Source organism: Miniopterus natalensis, chromosome 18 (assembly GCF_054644295.1).
Source record: "Miniopterus natalensis isolate mMinNat1 chromosome 18, mMinNat1.hap1, whole genome shotgun sequence".
NCBI lineage: Eukaryota > Metazoa > Chordata > Mammalia > Chiroptera > Miniopteridae > Miniopterus > Miniopterus natalensis.
The window spans coordinates 41,706,853-41,723,972 of record NC_142098.1 but is presented as its reverse complement, the minus strand read 5'-3'; the positions used below and the strand labels follow the sequence as shown (position 1 = coordinate 41,723,972).

Here is a 17,120-nt window from a genome sequence, read left to right as displayed (position 1 = left end):
TGGCCTCCCCCTATTCCTACTGTGAAAAGCTTGGGTGGCCCTAGGGAAACAGGATCCTGGCAATCAGAATGGTGGTATCTCCTTGGCCAAGTGGCTCTGTTGAGCGCCGGTTCACCTAAAGGTGAGTTCGATTCCCACTCTCACACACATCTCTTTAACATGCTACTGCAATCAGGCAAGAAAAAGAAAGAAAAGGAACCCAGCCCTGGCCAAGATGTCAGACTCATCAGTGCAGGGGTTCTTGGCTCCTGCGGGCCTTTGCTTCTATGTCTGTGCACCGCAGCCAGGCCAGGACTCATTCTGTGCCCCAGGGGGAAGGCAGGGGTCTGCCTCAGACCTGGGTTATCCAGGGCTTCCCTGTCTCACCTGGGCCGAGCCCCTGGATGGTCAGGGACAGACTTGAGTCTGAGCCTTCTCCTGACTTCACCTGCCAACCTCGACTTCGCAGTGCCAGTTCTGTGCTTCCTGGGGGCCAACCAGTTAACCTCTGGAGCCTCCATTTACTTGGTTGCTTAACACTTCCGTGCCTCAGTCTTGTCATCTGTAAAATGGTGCTGATAATAACTACCTGCCTAAAAAGGCTTTGGGGAGGGGGCATTACATTATAGTTATACAGCGTCCTCATATATCTTGAGGCCTCAGTAAATGTGCTTTAGTTAAATATAATGGTTCCTAAAAATAGAAAGATTTGCTCTATCTTGCTCAGGAAAAGAGAAATGTAGCCTTGACTGATTACAGTTTCTATTCCCAGTCAGGGCACATATGGGAGGCAACCAATTGATGTTTCTGTCTCACATTGATGCCTCTCTCTCTCCCCCCCCCCTCCCTAAAATCAATAAAAGCATATACTCAGGTGAGGATTAAAAAGAGAGAGAGAAATGTAAACTAGAACTACCCTGAGACACCATTTCTCTCAGCCCTTGCTTTAGAAAACTTTAAAAAGCCTAATATAATAGCGGGAAAGCAGGCATGCTCACAGACGCTGGTGGGGGCCCAGTATGCAACATGTCTAGGGAAGGCAATGTAGAAATCTATCAAAACGACACGCACCTGCCCTTTGCCTCAGCAATTCCACTTCAGGGGATTGAGCTCAACAATGTACACACCAGCAGAACTGCTGAAGGACAAGGTTATGCACTCAGCAAAAGCCTGAAATCACCTAAGTGGCCCAGCAGTGAGGAACAGGTTAAATAAATTAGATCACAACCATGCAACAAAATGGAAACAGCTGTTCAAAATCGGTTCTTTGTAGTGATACGAAAAAATTTCTCTTTGTAGTGATATGAGAGGCTCTCTGAGATATACTGGTGAGTAGAAAGAAATGAAGGCACAGAACAGTGGGTAAAGTGTGCCACCTTTTGTATAAAAAATAGAGGAAATGAGAATACGAATATTTAAGCAAAAGCAAAATACTTGTATTACACTTGTACAAATATATAATTATAATAGTGAATATGTATTTTAACAATATATTATGTATTATACAATTACATTTATATTACATTTATGTCATAGTGTATACATAAATGTGGTATTATAGCTTACATCACATCTTTAAAATGTTATATATTTATAAAACATTTTATATTTTAAAATACATTCATATTACAGATGCACTTATATACAGGATATATATTTATAGTGTAGATATACGTACATAATATAGATCAATGATAATCACACACGTAGGAATATGCACGTGTGAATGATATTCATGCATATATCTATATATTCTGATACGGGCATAAAAAAACCGAAAGGGCACAAAATAATTACAGTGGTTACCTGCGTGCATGTGCAATTAAAACATTTACATATAGAAAAGCCAAGGGGAATTGGGCGGCATAAAAATTTGGTGGATGACGCGCACGCACGCGCACACACACGCACACACGCGCGCACGCACACACGCACACGCACACACGCACACACGCGCGCACGCGCACACACACGCCCCCAGAAGCCTTCTCACTGAACCCTGTTTCCCTAAAGTTTTTAGCCCGCCCGACGGAGACCACTGTGTCCGGCACACAAGTGAGGCCTGTGGGTGCCCAGTCGCTGTGCTGTGTGCCTGGCAGCGATACACTGCATGCCAACGGTAACCGAAAAGTAGTTTTAAAAATCCTGAGTATTTCATTAACCATCGAAACCGTACAGCATTTTAACGAGGGAAGCCCTGGGACCGTCATTGCCACCCCTCCCCCGCTCCCCGCTCCAGCCGCGGCCTCGAGCGCCCCCCAGTGGAACCCGGCCCGGCGCTCCGGCCCCGGCGCACGCGCAGACCCAGCACGGCGCACGCGTCGCAAGTTCTGGCGCGAAGTCCGAGCGCCGGCAGCTCGGTCGGGCGAGGCCGTGCGGAGGACGAGGTGAGCGGGCGCGGGCCGGGGCGCGGGCGGGAGGGACGCGAGGGTGAGGGCGCGCTCGCGGGGGGCCGGGCGGGGCGCCTTCAGGGCGGGAGGAGCCGGGGCGGCGGGGCGCGGCGCGGGCCTCCCTGAGGAGGGGGACGCGTGACAGGCGCGGGGTCGGGGTTGCCTCAGGGGCTGAGGAACGACCCGGAAGGAGGTTCGCGCGCGGGCGGAGGGGCTTCCCAGGTGGAGTGTGGGGGCCGAGGAGCCCCGGGAACTGGGGGGCAGGGCGCGGGCGGGGGGGCTTCCCAGGTGGAGTGTGGGGGCCGAGGAGCCCCGGGAACTGGGGGGCAGGGCGCGGGCGGGGGGGCTTCCCAGGTGGAGTGTGGGGGCCGGGGAGCCCCGGGAACGGGGGGGCAGGGCGCGGGCGGGGGGGGCTTCCACAGACCCAGTGCGGGGCCGAGGACCCCGGGAACGGGGGGGCAGGGCGCGCGGGGGCGACCTCTCCTCCCTCCCGCCGCTTTCTGCCCCCTCAGGCCCCAGTTCTCCTGCTCTTAGGCCTGGACGCCGCAGCTCCACCTGCTCCGCCCCGACACCCTGACCCCGACACCGGGCACCCGACACCCTGACGGGACCGGAGCCTGTTCCCAGCTCTGACATCTCTCGGCCCTGTCCCTGCTCCGCTCCCCGCCCCTCATCCCGCCCCGTCCTGCCCTCCCCCCCCCCGCCCCGTCCTGCCCTTCCCCCCTCCTGCCCCTCGACCCCTGGCCCCTCCCCCTCACCGCGGCCCCGCCCCTCGGCTCCTGGCCCCTCCCCCTCATCTCGGCCCCGCCCCTCGGCCCTCTCCCGCCCCGCCCCTCGGCCCCTGGCCCCGCCCCTCACCCTGCCCCGCCCCTCTGCTCCTGGCCCCACCCCCGCTCTCGGTTGTCTCGCCCCCTCTGCTCTTCTCTCCCAGCACCGCCCCTTTCTGCTCCTCTTAAAAACTTATTACTTACTAAAAGCTTTTTAAATTCATTTTTCAATTACAGTTGACATAATATTACACCGATGTCAGGTGCGCAACAGTGATTTGACATTTACCTAACTTAGGAAATGATGGCGCCATAAGCCTAGTGCTCATCCAGCACCTTGGTCCTGTGGTTCCCCCCTCTGCTGACCCCTCCCTCTTCCATCCCGCCCCTCTGCTCCACCTTCTCTACCCCAGCCGCTTCCCTCCTCTCTGTCTCTCCCCCTGGCCCTACGGCTCCTTGTCTCTCAACCCTGTTCCTCCCCCTCCACCTGTCCCACCCCTTCTGTGTCCTTCCCCTCAGTCCCTCTGTGGGCCCCTTCCTCTCCCTCAGCTGCGCCCCTCCTTTCTCTCAGTCCTCCTCTACCTCAGTCCTGCCCCTCTCTGTGTCTCCTCCCTGAAAACTAATGAGGCTGGGCCCCGTTTCATATGCTTATTTGCCATTTAGTTATCTTCTTTGTGCAATACCTATTGTTCAAATCTTGTAACCTTTTTGCTCTTATTTTGTCTGCTTTCTTCGTACTGATTTGTATGAGTACTTTATATATTTTGCATATGAATTCAGTCCTTTGAAGAATCTTCCCTCATTCTGTATAAAACATAAATTATGTTTCAAAATGAAATTCTATGGCTCATCAAATTAGTTCAGTTCATTGTGGTTTGTGATTCAAGTCTCTTTTCCAGGGACTGAGGCAGCATGATGTCTGTAGATATGTAAATCTCCGTGAATATAAGGGTGTCCCCCCAAAAATATATACACACTTTGAATAATTATTAATTCCAATGGGTTAAATCTGAAAAGAAACATCAATTGAGCTATCAGCTGTTAAAGGTGTATACATTTGTTGGGACACCTTATATATTTGTGTGAAATGAGCTAACTCCCTTTGCTTAAGATCACCTCCACCCCACTGTCAGGTCCTAATTATGCAGAGCATTTATAAGTCTCTCTGTGTAATTTCTGCAGGTCCAGAGGTTTCTGTGTTCTTTCTTCCTCTGATACAAATCTTCCACAACAGTGTGTTCTGGAGCAGCTTGCCTTTTCAAGTATCTCCGTCCTGCAAAGGACCAAGCTGTAAAGATGGCGCACATGACAAACATTTTGGATATCTTGAGAAATCCTCAGCTCTTTTGTATGCATGATCCAGAAGCCATTCCAATAAGAAATCCAGGGGTTCTGAAAATTTCTCATGAAAAATTTATGCATTTTCAGTCCCTATCTGTGACTGGGCCTCACCGAGCTGTGAGCCAAATCTGGGAGCTCTGTTGTCAGTGGCTGCAGCCAGAGACCCACACTAAGGAGCAGATGATGGAGCTACTGGTGCTGGAGCAGTTTCTGAACACCCTGCCAGAGGAGGTTCAGACATGGGTGAGATCAAGACGACCCAAGAACAGCAAGGAGGCAGGAACCTTGGTGGCAAACTTGATCCAAGCATGTCGGGAGGAAGGTGAGAGAGGAAGGAAGCACCTGACCATTTCCATTTATTGAATATTTGCTGTTTGCCTGGCATGTCATGGGAACTGAATAGAAATGTGCCGAATGAATGAAGCAATGAATTTTATAATCCCGTCTAATCTGCCTCCTGTGGCAGGGAAGAAGCTTTTTGGTTTGGACTTTGCTTGTAATATTTATTATTTCTCTGAGAGTACCCCTCTCTCCAGCTTTGTCCTCTCCCCCCAGCTTCTTACCCAGCCTAAACTTTAGTATCACCATGAAATAAAAGCACACCCATGCAAAAAAGCAGGGTATAAAATGTGGAAAATAATGCCTAGAAGTTTAATCTCTGCTAAAATTTGATTGGTCTCTTGGACACTCAAGTTATTAGATTGAATGAAGGGCATTTCAATAATGAGAAAAGAATGCTGTTTACTCCTCATAGTCCTTTGAATAAAATTGCGAAGGGGAGAGAGAGAGAGAAAGACAAGAGAACAGTAAGTTAGAATTGAAGACCATAGCTATCTCTGGAGAGAGCTGGTGTGTGGACAGGAAAAAGTACATGGGTAGATGTAAATTAATTGGGAATGTTCTTGTTTTGGGGTTGGGTAGTGAATTTGTAGGCCTTATAGTTAAAACTATAAATGAATAAATTTAAAATAGACATGAGAATCATGCAAGGCTCAATGCTGATGTCATATATCAACAAATGAAGAATTAAGATTAATCCAGTTCTGTGTGCTTGCATTCCTTAAAATAATTTTGAAGATACTGATAGTGAACATGTTGAGTGCTTCAGTGTACTATATTCTAGGTGTTATATGTATAGTAATTTATTTGCTTCTCTTAATAGCTCTTGGTATAGGTATTACTCTTGCTCTATAGACAAGGAGACAGAAGCACAAAGAGGCTGAGTAACTTGCTCATGGCCCCAGGATTAGTCATTGGCAGTCAGGATTCCTGCAGGCTCCTGCATCTGCACTTTTAATCACAGTGTTTCACTGCCTCTGGTGGACACAGGGAATATTGTCCCAGAGAGATTAAAAACTTGGCCAAAGACAGGGTTATTGATGGAGCTGGAATTCTGGGGAAAGGAAAGAGAGCTTCCTAGGAGAAAGAAACATTAATGCAAGGTGCACTTGGAAAGACGATCCAGGCAAGAAAGGCCTTTAGGGTTCAGGTTTCTGTCGGGAAGGTGTGAGCTGTCTTCTAGATAAGGGAATTAAAAAGATGTAGGGGAAGTGTAATAGTAAGAGCTGCCATTGTTCTTCATGCCTATTTGAGAAATGAGTTCCCTGGTGATTCTGAGTGTATAGTGAGACTGGGAACCACTGATATAGAGGGAACTTCCACTGTAGTTGGAAGGCAGTGGGGAGTCATTGAAGGGTTTAGAGCTGGGAAGTGACTGGACAGCTTTTTAAGAACTTGCTATATTGAGCTGAGAAATTCCTATGGTCTTTCTCTTATATATAAGTCCAGGACTGCCACTAACCTCCCATGGCAGGATAGGGTGCTGTGGGAGTGGCAGTCCCCTCTCTCTGTCAGTGGTTGCTGTCAGACTAGACTCAATTTCAGAGTAATTTCTTTCTCTCTTCTAGGTTTCCCTGCTCAGAGCTCTGTCCTTGCAGACGGGAGGAACACCAAAGAACATCCAGAGGTGGAACCAAACACGTTGGACAATTTGCCCTCTGCTGGATGCCAGGTGAGTCAGGCTTTTCCCTGACTTGGTTCTCCAAGAGGGGGATCTCACCTTCCTGGTTTCCAAACCTTCCCTATCTAATCAGCCACATCCTCTTTAAGTTTTCATATAACTATCACGTAACTGTGCCTTTTCCTGGCTTACCTGTGTAAAATTTTCTTCTGACTCCTGTATCCCCCTTTGTGGCTTTATTTTTCTCTGTTGTACTTACCACTATCCCACATAGTATATCTTTAACATTTTTTTACCTCTCTTTTAATTTTTTACTTATTGATTTTAGAGAGAGAGGGGAAGGGAGGGAAGGAGAGAGGAAGAGAAAGAGAGAGAGACATCGATTTGTTGTTCCATTTATATAAGCATTCATTGGTTAACTTTTTTATGTGCCCTGACCAGGGATCGAACCCACAACCTCCTGTATCGGGATGACTCTCTATCCAACTGGGCTACCCGGCCAAGGCCTCTTTCTACTTGAATTAATGTTTTTGTTTGTTTAGTATTTTGTTTTATCTTTGGTGTTGGCTTATTCAAAGCAACCTTTATGGCTTGCACTATTCTGCTCCTTTTTACATACACAACAAATGGCAGTTAGTATGGGGATATGATGCTGTTGTGGGGTTTTCTTTTTTTCAAAAATGCACTCCTTAATGTTCTTGTTCAATTGTAGTTTGAAACCTCAAAGACAATCAATGAAATTAATACATTGCTCTTCCTTTAGAACCATAAATAAGTCATGGGGGCGTGATTAGCAAAAAATTGTCTAAGATGGCTCCCTGATGGGGAGGTAGAGGGGAAAAAGGTAGAGAAACATTGTTCTGGAAGATATGCTTCTGAAAGTAGCACTTTGTTCCTGCAGAGTCCATCTCAAGTATCCCAAGTGGAGGTGCCCACAGGAACTGCCCAGGTAATATAAATGAGGAATTTATAAATGGGTGGATTATGAGAAATCGGGGAGTGCCTGCCCCACCTGAGGGCAGCTATGATTGAGCTGCAGTTCATGGTGCCATGTGAGAATGTGGGTCTTCCGACTTTTTAAAGAGAAGCCAAAACTCCAGTAAATAATATTAAATCTACCAATTTTTTTGTGTTGGTAGCTAACAATGAATTTTTAAAAATGACTAAAATACCCATGTGAGCCAAATAAACCCCTCTGTAGGAGCTTGGCAGCCAGTTCATGATCTCTAGTTTCATGTTCATTAATTTGCATGTTTCCCTGAAAACACAAACTGTGAATATTAATAAAACAGGTGTCATAGTCTTATGTAGTCTTCTAATACCTGCTTTTTAAGTTCAACCTTAGGTTACCCAGATTGTTGTGTGGAACTGTAGTTAATTAGTTTGTGTTGCTGGGATATTCTGTTGTGTGACTGTACCAAAATATATTTATCTCTTCTACTATAAACAGACGTTTGGATTGTTTCCAGGTTTTGGATGTTACAAATAGCACTATTATAAACATCTCTGTCTCTGAGTACACGTGAGCAAATATACCTAGGAATAGAATTTCTGGGTCCAGAGTGGTTTACCAATTATATTTCCTTAACATCTTTTGTTGTTGTTGTTAACCCTCACCCAAGGATATTTTTTCCATTGATATTTAGAGAGTGGGGGGAGGGGGGGAGAGAGAGAGGAGAGAGAGAGAGACAAACATCAATTGGTTGCTTCCTGACCCAGGCCAGGGATTGAACCCGAGACCCTTCAGTGCACCAGCTGACGTTCTAACCACTGAACCACACTCACCAGGGCCATTGGTTGATTCTTATATGCGCCCTGACCTGACATCGAACCCATAACCTCAACTGCATTGGGATGACGCTCTAACTAACTGAACTACCTGGCCAGGGCCTGAGCTCTTTGTGTTTTACGGATGAGTCACTGAGGCTTCACCTAACCCACACTCACAAAGCTTATAAGTGAACCAGAGCCAGGATTTCAACCCAGCTCTCTGAGTCCTGAGGCTGAGGCATTCCTCCAACCCAAATTTGTAGTAACTGGCAGCAGGAACTGTCTCAGAAATGTTTCCCTTCTCTCGGACAAGACAGAGGTACATTGCCAGGTCGCTGTAACCCCCAGTTAGAATACTCAGATTAGAAGCATCCTCCTGGTCTGCACATGAGCTTCACGTTCAGTTGTCTCTTGCCAGGCTCCTTCCCCCCTGGGGTAATTTCTGGGTTTTGAGCATTTGTGATTGTGTTTGTTGTTTCAGGAGTTTGTGACTTTCCAGGATGTGTTTGTGGACTTTAGCCTGGAGGAATTAACCTCCCTGAGCGCTGCTCAGAGGAACCTGCACCGGGAGGTGATGCTGGAGAACTACAGGAGCCTGGTCTCCTTAGGTAAGCCTGCCTCCCTGTGGCAGTCAGCATGGTTTACAACTCTTTTCTGTCCTCTCATGAGTCACAGTGATTCACCGTGTCAGTGAGTCTCAACCCAGATCAGAGACAATATTTTATTATCAAATTCACTGTCACTCATAATATAGCTAGCACTTTTTGGGCAGTTACTATGTGTCAGGTATTAGTCTTTATAGGAACTTATATGTCTTAACTTCTTTAATTCTTATACTAGTCCTATGAGGAAATACACTTGTTATCATTATCATTATGGCCATTTTACAGATGAGGAAACGGAGTCATAGAATGAAGGTTGTCACAGGGGGAAAACAGCCCTATGTTGTTCCCTTTTCAGCAGTTCCAACATCAGATCCTGTGCTGAAGTAGAGAGCCTGGATCACTGCCCTCAGGCCCCCTCTTCAGTTTTCACTTTAGAGCAGAGTTTCTCAACCTCAGCACTATTGACATTTGGGCCAGGTCATTCTGTGTTGTAGGGGCGTCCTGTGCACTGCAGGACATTAGCAGCATCCCTGGCCTCTACCAGTAGCACCCCTTTTCCCCACCAAAGTTGTGAAAACAAAAATGTCTGCAGACATTGCCAAAGGCCTCCTGGGGGCAAACTGGTTAGAAACAGGCTTCATTTTTCTTTTATTTTTTAATATATCTTTATTGATTTCAGAGAGAGGAAGGGGGAGAGAGAGAGAGAGAGAGAGAGAGAGAGAGAAACATCAATGATGAGAGAGTTGTCACTGATTGGCTGCCTCTTGCATGCCCCCGACTGCAGATTGAGCCTGAAACCCAGGCAGGTGCCCTAATTGGGAATTGAACCAGTGACATCTTGGTGCATGGGACAACGCTCAACCACTGAGCCACACCGGCTGGGCCTCTTCTGTGTTAATTAGCATCTCCCTTACTATCAGCCTTTAGAGCCCAGCCTGGGAGGTGCCGTGTGTTCAGGACAGAACCCCCAAGTCACGAGTCTTTTTCTTTAACAGGGTACCAGTTCTCTAAACCCGACATTATATCACAGCTGGAAAAGGAGTCATGCGAGATGGAGGCAGATGGTGATACAAAGACAGGTCAAGGTGAGTAGGGAGGGGTAAGCCTGTGGAGACTGAAATCACGGGACAACCACCCCACCCAGTCAGTCTGGTATGGGGCTGGGAGCTGTTGGTCAGGGAACAGTCTGCAAAGCCCACTCAGGTCAGGGAAAAAGCTGGTAGGTGCTCTCACCTCAGGCTCAAGAGGAGTCGCCACCTCATTCGTGCTCAGTGCTTCCTTTCATCTCATCTCTGAAGCTCATCTCTTCCTACAGTTCAAGTTCCACTCCTGCCCAGCTCCAAGGAGGCCAGTTTCCTTTTCTCTAGTGCCCCAAACTCTCCACTCATCTGTGCCTTTGCTCTTGCAGCTAGAAATCTCAGGTTTTTCCTCTTTCAGCGACATGAGCAGGAAACCATGGGCTGATTCCACTTGTCTTTCCAGCTGTCTCCTGTTTTCTCTCATGCCAGCTCCTCAGGCTTGTTAACACCCAGAGGCTTCCTCCGGCTTCCCTCCTTAACCCCACAGCCTGGTTTCCATCCCCTACCTCTGCCATTGCTCTCTCTCTCCCTCTCACTCACTGTACAACTAACTACCCCCAACATCCCCACTGACATCCTTCTGTGGCTCAAGGAGAAGAACTTTCTAGACCTTACCTTCTCCAAGCCCTATGGCTACAGTGTGATAACATTTTCCATCTTTACAAAATGCTCTCCTGTGAATGTGTGTCAGCCAGGATCATTCAGTGGCTAACAGAAAACCACACCCAAACTGGCATAAGTCATCGAGGGGTTATTAGCTTCAGTACTGGTCATTGATTGGGCTTCAGGGATGGTTGGACTTAGGGGCTTGCTCCGTGGTGTTATCAGACATAGTTTCATTTTGTTTTTTCACTTTGCCAACGAGTCCTAGAAGTGCTCTTTCGTTCCTGTCCTGGGAGGCGTGTCCAACCAAGAAGCATTCTTAAGAACCAGGAAGCTTCTGTCCTAGAAGCTGTTAACACACCCCCCTCATTTTGGGCCACAACCCATTACTGAACCTGTAGGTGTGCCCAGTGTCGTGCTAATCGACACAGCCCTCCTGCCTTTTCCTGTTTGGGCGGAGAAGTGGGTGTCCCTTCCCTCCAGACAAAATTCAGAGACGACATAGGGGACTCCTCTACCTGCCTCTTGTTTCCTTCCTTGTCTTTGCGTCTTTAATTTGTTCATTCATTCTCTGATTCTTTCCGTCATTCCACAGTATTTATTGAGCTGCTGTGGTGCGCCAGGCCCCATCAGGGGCAACAGCGTATACAGAGGCCCTGAGGTTGGAAGGAGCTTGGGTCTTCCAGAAACAGGAAGGAGAGTGACATGCCTGAGTGAAGTGGAGGGGATAGGGGAGGAGGTTGCAGAGAGATACGGGCCAGCCCTCGTGGGGATGTATTAAGGAATGTGGGTTTCATCCCAAGTTAGATGTGGAAAAGGTATTCGGAGGTTTCAAGCCAGGAAATGAGGTATTAATGACACCTTAGAACTGTGCTGTCCAGTGTGGCAGCTGCTAGCCACATGAAGCTACTTAAATTTACAGTAATCAAAATTACATAAAATTTAAAATTACAGCAGCCACATTTCAGGTGCTCATTAGCTACATGTGACCAGTAGCTACTGTATCTGACAGCAAAGATATAGACCATTTACATTACTGCAGGGCATCCTGTTGGGCACCTCTGCTCTAGAAAGCTCCCTCTGGCTGTTCTAAGGAAAACGGGCTGTAGAGAGACCAGCAGAGGAACCAGTAGGGAGGCTGCTGAGGCCTGGCAGGCCAGAGTGGATGGAGGCTGCAGTGGTGGTCGCCAAGTGCTCGGGACTGCAGTGTTCTCTGAGAGGGGACCTGGCGGAACGTGCTGAGACGTTGGTCGTACAGCAGGAAAGGAAACAGGAGTCAGTAAGTACTTCTTCAAAGACCATTTCCAAAAATTGAATCCACTCTGGTGGGTCCGTTACCCTCTTCTCCTGATGACTCCTAGGTCTGTTTCCTTGCTCGGCTGTTTCACCTGCACTCTGCTCAGGGATTTTGAGTGTCCGCCAGGATGCAAGCACTGTGTTCATTATTGTCTCTTCTGGCCTACAATCTTACACTTGGTTTCCTTGGCTTCAGTCTCTTTCCCACCCAGGGAGTTGCCTTTATAAAGCACGAACTTTTGACCGGCTTCTTAATTCCTCAAAAGAAAACCCAAACTTTTAGCAAAACATTTAAATCCCTCCCAATCTCCATGAGATCGGTCCTGTTATTTTTGGTCCCTTTCTCCTGTTTCTGCTATAATAATGTGTCTCTGTGAGTAACAAGAGTAGAGGAACTTCTGCATTTCTTTTAGATTGGGAGAAAGGACCTGAAACCAAAGATCTAACTCCAAAGCAAAGCCCGCCTGTAGAAAAACCATCCTTGGGGGCAGGAGTGGAGGATCTGGAAGGAGGTAACTTCTGGCACGTGGGACACACGGTAGAGCCTTCTGATGGCCCACTGGATTCAAGTCGGGTCAACAAGGAGAAACCTCTGAGCCCTGTAACAGAGAGTGAGCCCAAGACCCTCGCTCAGGAAGGAAGCCTCAACAGTGATGAATTTGAGAGAAGTTCAAATCTTCCTGAACAATCAGAGGGGCCTCTAGGAATGGCTCCCCAGGATCATGCTGCTCCTGGGGCTTGCACCAGTCCCCCGCCGATAGTCAGCAAACCTTCCCTCCAAGAAACCAGAATTAACAGATGTGAATTTTGCCAAAGAACCTTTTGTACCCAAGCGGCCCGTAAGAGGCACGAGCAGATCCATACTAGGAAGAAATCCTTTAAAGGTAAGCAATGCGCAGAAGCCCTCTGCCTCCTGCCGGGACTCACCAGACGTCTGGGGTCACCTTCCGATGACGAGTCGCCTGGAAAGTCATTCACCGAGCACCCAAGTGTCCCTGAGAGGATCCACAGTCAGGAGGGCTACTATGAGTGTGTCCAGTGCGGCAGAGCTTTTGTCCAGGATGTGCATCTTTTTCAGCATCTCCAAGCCCACGAGGCTGCTAAGGCCCTTCCACCTGTGTTGCCCAGCAACAGGACGCATCTGATTCGATATCAGCAGAGGCACGACTATGTTGGGGAGAGAGCCCACCAGTGCTGCGACTGCAGCAGAGCCTTCAGTCAGAGCTCGCATCTCATCTCACACTATCGGATCCACGCTCTGGAGAGGCCTTTCCAGTGCCGGCTGTGTGGGAGATGCTTCAGCCGACCCTCACAACTCACGCAGCACTATCAGACCCATTCTCTGGAGAAGCCCGGTGAGTGCAACTGCTATTGAAAAAACCCTCAGAACATTCCCAGCATCTCTGGCTTCATCCTGGAGAGAGGCCCTCTGAATGAGAACGCCTTCTGCCAGCCCTCACATTTTGAGAACAACTCGAAAATTCACCGTCGTGTGCCCAAAAGACAGGGAGCGGTTGCAAGAATGTACAACCATCTTTTTGCACAAGGAACTTCAACACATGCATCAGTAGTCACACAGGCCAAAAAACTCACAAAGAATATTTGTGTTGCATAGGAAAGAAGCTAATTTCACCCTTCTCGGGCAGTATTCCTAGAATAGGGAGCCTTGAAGCCGACATTCTGACCAAAAAAACACTTGTGACCAGCAGCTGGGCTCCAGACAGGGAATCTGTTGCCTGAATTTTTATAGAAGTTTACATACATTTTCACCATACAGATGTATCGGCACAGGGCACGGTAGAAAGATTTTTGAGGTGTACCTGTATGGATTCACCCACTGGTGCAATTGGTAATATATTTACACAGTACCTCATAATATACAAAACATTGCCATGTGTATTATTTTATTTGATCTTTTAAGGAATGTTCTGTGTCCCTAGTGAGGGTATTTATTCCGTTTTACAGATAAAGCAAACCTGAAACTCCCAAGTTGTCAGTTGACTTGACCTGGGTCATAGTTTGGTTGGTTTTGGGTTTTTTGTTGTTTTTTTTTGAGGTTCCATGAGATACTTATATCTTGATGCTCAACCCAGGTTTTTATTATTATTATTCCTGCCATATCCTCTCTAAATAGAAGGTACAGCACTATACTGACCACATAGGTCTGAAAGCTTTCTTAGGGTGAAATGCTGATAGCCATTTCTCCCACGATTTAGGTGTAGATGATGACTTTTTGAGACACTAATTCAGGGAAGTATATTTTTGCTAAACATGATCTTGTCGATCGTAAATCTGTTACTGATCACAGTTCATTTTGTTTTGTTTTCTTGTATTGTCTGTTTTGAGGGGGTCTTTCCTTTCCTCTCCTTTTTAAAATTCCCATTTGAAAGCAGTATTTTTGCTTTCTTGGGCTCTGGCATCATCAGCATGACCAACCTCGCCACAAATCCTAATCCTGTGCTGGGTATAGGAGCCCTCAGTTGCACTAAAAATCTCTTTCGTAGCATGTTGCTGTAATGTGGAAAGCTCTCCGTCACTGCCTTGCGTGGTGGCCAGGTACATAGACACTTGGTAAACACCTTGGACCTGGAGTCCCTGACTGATGCCGTGCCCGGGAGGGCGGGTTGTTGCTGTTGCCGTCACTGCCCTGCTTCTCATTCAACCATTTCTGAGGCTGACCTACGATGGGCAGCTCCAAAGTCATGAAATTAAGAACAAACACGACTTGTCGGAACCGCCCAGCCAGATGAGTGCTCACTACACAGCCCATCTTCCTGCCGTCAGGATGGTTTCTACCTCATCACTGCCTTGTGAAGCCTACTTCTTTCCGCAGGGTCCTAGGTTTACTCAGGCCCTCATTCATCTCAGTCATTTCATTTCTCCCTTCTCCATTTTTGCTAAATCTCCATTCTAGGTCGTTACATTTTCTTTCAATTTCCTTATCTCTGTTTTCTTAAATTTCACGACATCTGCTTAGACAGAAAAAATTTTAAATCACCTCAAAGGTTTTACCAAGGCCATAATCAGGTTTCCCTGATCTCCGAGGTGATTTTTTTTGGCAGTTGGCTCGTTTGAATCCAGATCCAAACGTGGTGCACAGATTGCATTTGCCTGTCTGATCTCTTGAGTCTCTGTTAATCTAAAGCAATCTCTCACTTTTTTTAATGCCTCGTGTGACCCCAAGGATAACGCAGAGATACACTTCCCTCCTCTTCACACCCAGTTCCAGATATGTCTGTTTTGGTACTTTTCTAATATCCAAGTTAAATATTTTTAAGTTTAGAAGTACTCATTTTAAAATAAGTTTATTTTAAATTGTGGAGAAAACATATATAAAATTTATCAAAAAATATTTACCATTTTAAGTAGTGTTAAGTGTAGTCACATTGTGCAACAGATCCCCAGGACTTTTTTTTTTTTTTTAACTATATCTTTATTGATTTCAGAGAGAGGAAGGGAGAGGGAGAGAGAGAGAAACATCGATGAGAGAGTCGTCCTGCACGCCCTGGACTGGATCAAGCTCGCAACCTGGGCATGTGCCCTGACCGGGGATCGAACTGCGATCTCCTGGATTCTAGGTCGATGCTCAACTGCTGAGCCACACCCGGCCAGGCTCCCAGGAATTTTTTATCTTGCAGCATTAAACCTTTCCATCCATTAAACAAGAACTCGTTTCCCCCTTCCCCCAGCCATGGCAACCGTCATTCCAGCACTCACAATTTTTTCCTTCAAAGCTTTGTGTGATTATACAAGTACTGGAAGGAACCGGGCCAGTATTCCTGTAGAATGTCCCCCGTTCTAAATCTGTTTGCTCTCTGTGGTGCCCTTAAGCTTGTTCCTCTCTCTACTGTATTTTCTGTCCATGGAAGGTAGCTCTAAACTCTGGAGACTTAGATTTATCTTTAACTTTTTGGCAAGAGCACCTCATAGGTAGTTTTGTGTGTTTTATGTCCTATCCCATCAGGAGGAACACAGGGTTGGCGTTTCCCAGAGGCCCAGCCTTTTAGGTCATCGTCTAGGCCACTGCGCCTGTCCCAGGCAATGAGGTTTCAGTGCCCACCATCCCTGGATTCTTCCTGGGCCAGCTGCTGTAGTCCCTTCTTCATTACCTCGTCTAGACTTTCTCTTCCTTCCTCCATCACTCCAGCCAGTCTTCAGACACTTGAATTAAGAGGCGGTAGAGACTCCTTGAGGGGTATGTGTGAGGACACTAGGCCAGGGCTTCAGGTGTCTTGAGCCTGAACTGGAGAAAGTCAGGAGACATCGGCCTTGACTAACTTTACTCTGATGCTTCTTTCATGTGACAAGTGACAGCAGTGACAACAGGGATAGTTAGTTAACTCCGCCTGTCACTCCTGGACTGTTTGGAACACGTGGGAGATGCTGCCTCGACACTTTACACTTGAGTTGACTGTGAGGTGGACACCCGGCCTGTTACTTTGACTTTCAGCTTCGTTGTTTTCTTGCTGCTGCTCCAGCAGACTCCCCACGATAATGCTTTTCCACTTGCTTGCTTTCCAACCCAGATCCTAACATACCTGACAGTTTGGGCACTGCTCTTATAGTCAGGGGTTTTTTTCTTTAGAAATACTCATGTTTTAAGCATTTTTGTGTGATTCTGCAAGTAATACATACTCCTTGAAGGTTAGAAAATGTGTTTTTTCTTTGAATGTTTGTATTTCCCTGTCCCAGATACACTTGCTGCTAAAAGGAGTATAAAGTTGTCCATTTTTTCCTCTGCATAGATCAATATAGATTTGTAAATAAGATAAAGATGTTTTTATAAAATAATATCATACCATTAACGCTGTTCTGAAAGTTGTTTTTATTCTAATATATCATGAATATCTTCTCATATCAATAAATATGCCCCTCAGTTTTCATCTTTCAGGTGTGTAGATGTGTTTTATTTCACTAGTCTTCGAGGTTTGGAAACAGGTTGCTATTAATTTATCTCTTACATGTATGTTTACACCTGCTCTCTTGGGCCTTAGCATTCCCCTTATCAATTTGCTCTAATGTCTTTGCATATGATTGTGTTTCCTAAGGGAAATCCCAGCAGTGGAATTTCTGGGCCAAGAAGTATGTGTATCTTGAAGACCTTGGAAACACTCTTGACCTCATCCCAGCGAGGTCTAAAAGTTGTGCTGATTTTCTCTCTAGGGAACAATCAAGCTATCAGCTCTCCTCACCAGCGCTTCTTACAGAACTTGCACTGTGAATCCAGGACTGAAGTCAGGCGTGGAAAGAGCCGCTGATGAAGTAGTTTGTTAGAACCCTGATTTTAACATAGTTTTAATAGGTTTCTGGTCCTCACTAAACAAGTACTA

The 17,120-nt window shown here is 46.8% G+C and overlaps 1 protein-coding gene across 1 annotated transcript; it reads left to right on the top strand.

Annotated features, from left to right (window-relative positions):
* Positions 1–2,305: 2,305 nt before the first annotated feature.
* Positions 2,306–16,678, top strand: ZIM2 (zinc finger imprinted 2). Its single transcript, XM_087826972.1, has 7 exons — positions 2,306–2,366; positions 4,319–4,799; positions 6,385–6,488; positions 7,339–7,386; positions 8,689–8,815; positions 9,808–9,897; positions 12,204–16,678. Exons 2-7 carry the CDS (start codon positions 4,433–4,435, stop codon positions 13,163–13,165), a joined length of 1,698 nt encoding a protein of 565 aa, XP_087683098.1. The 5' UTR covers positions 2,306–2,366; positions 4,319–4,432; the 3' UTR covers positions 13,166–16,678.
* Positions 16,679–17,120: the final 442 nt, after the last annotated feature.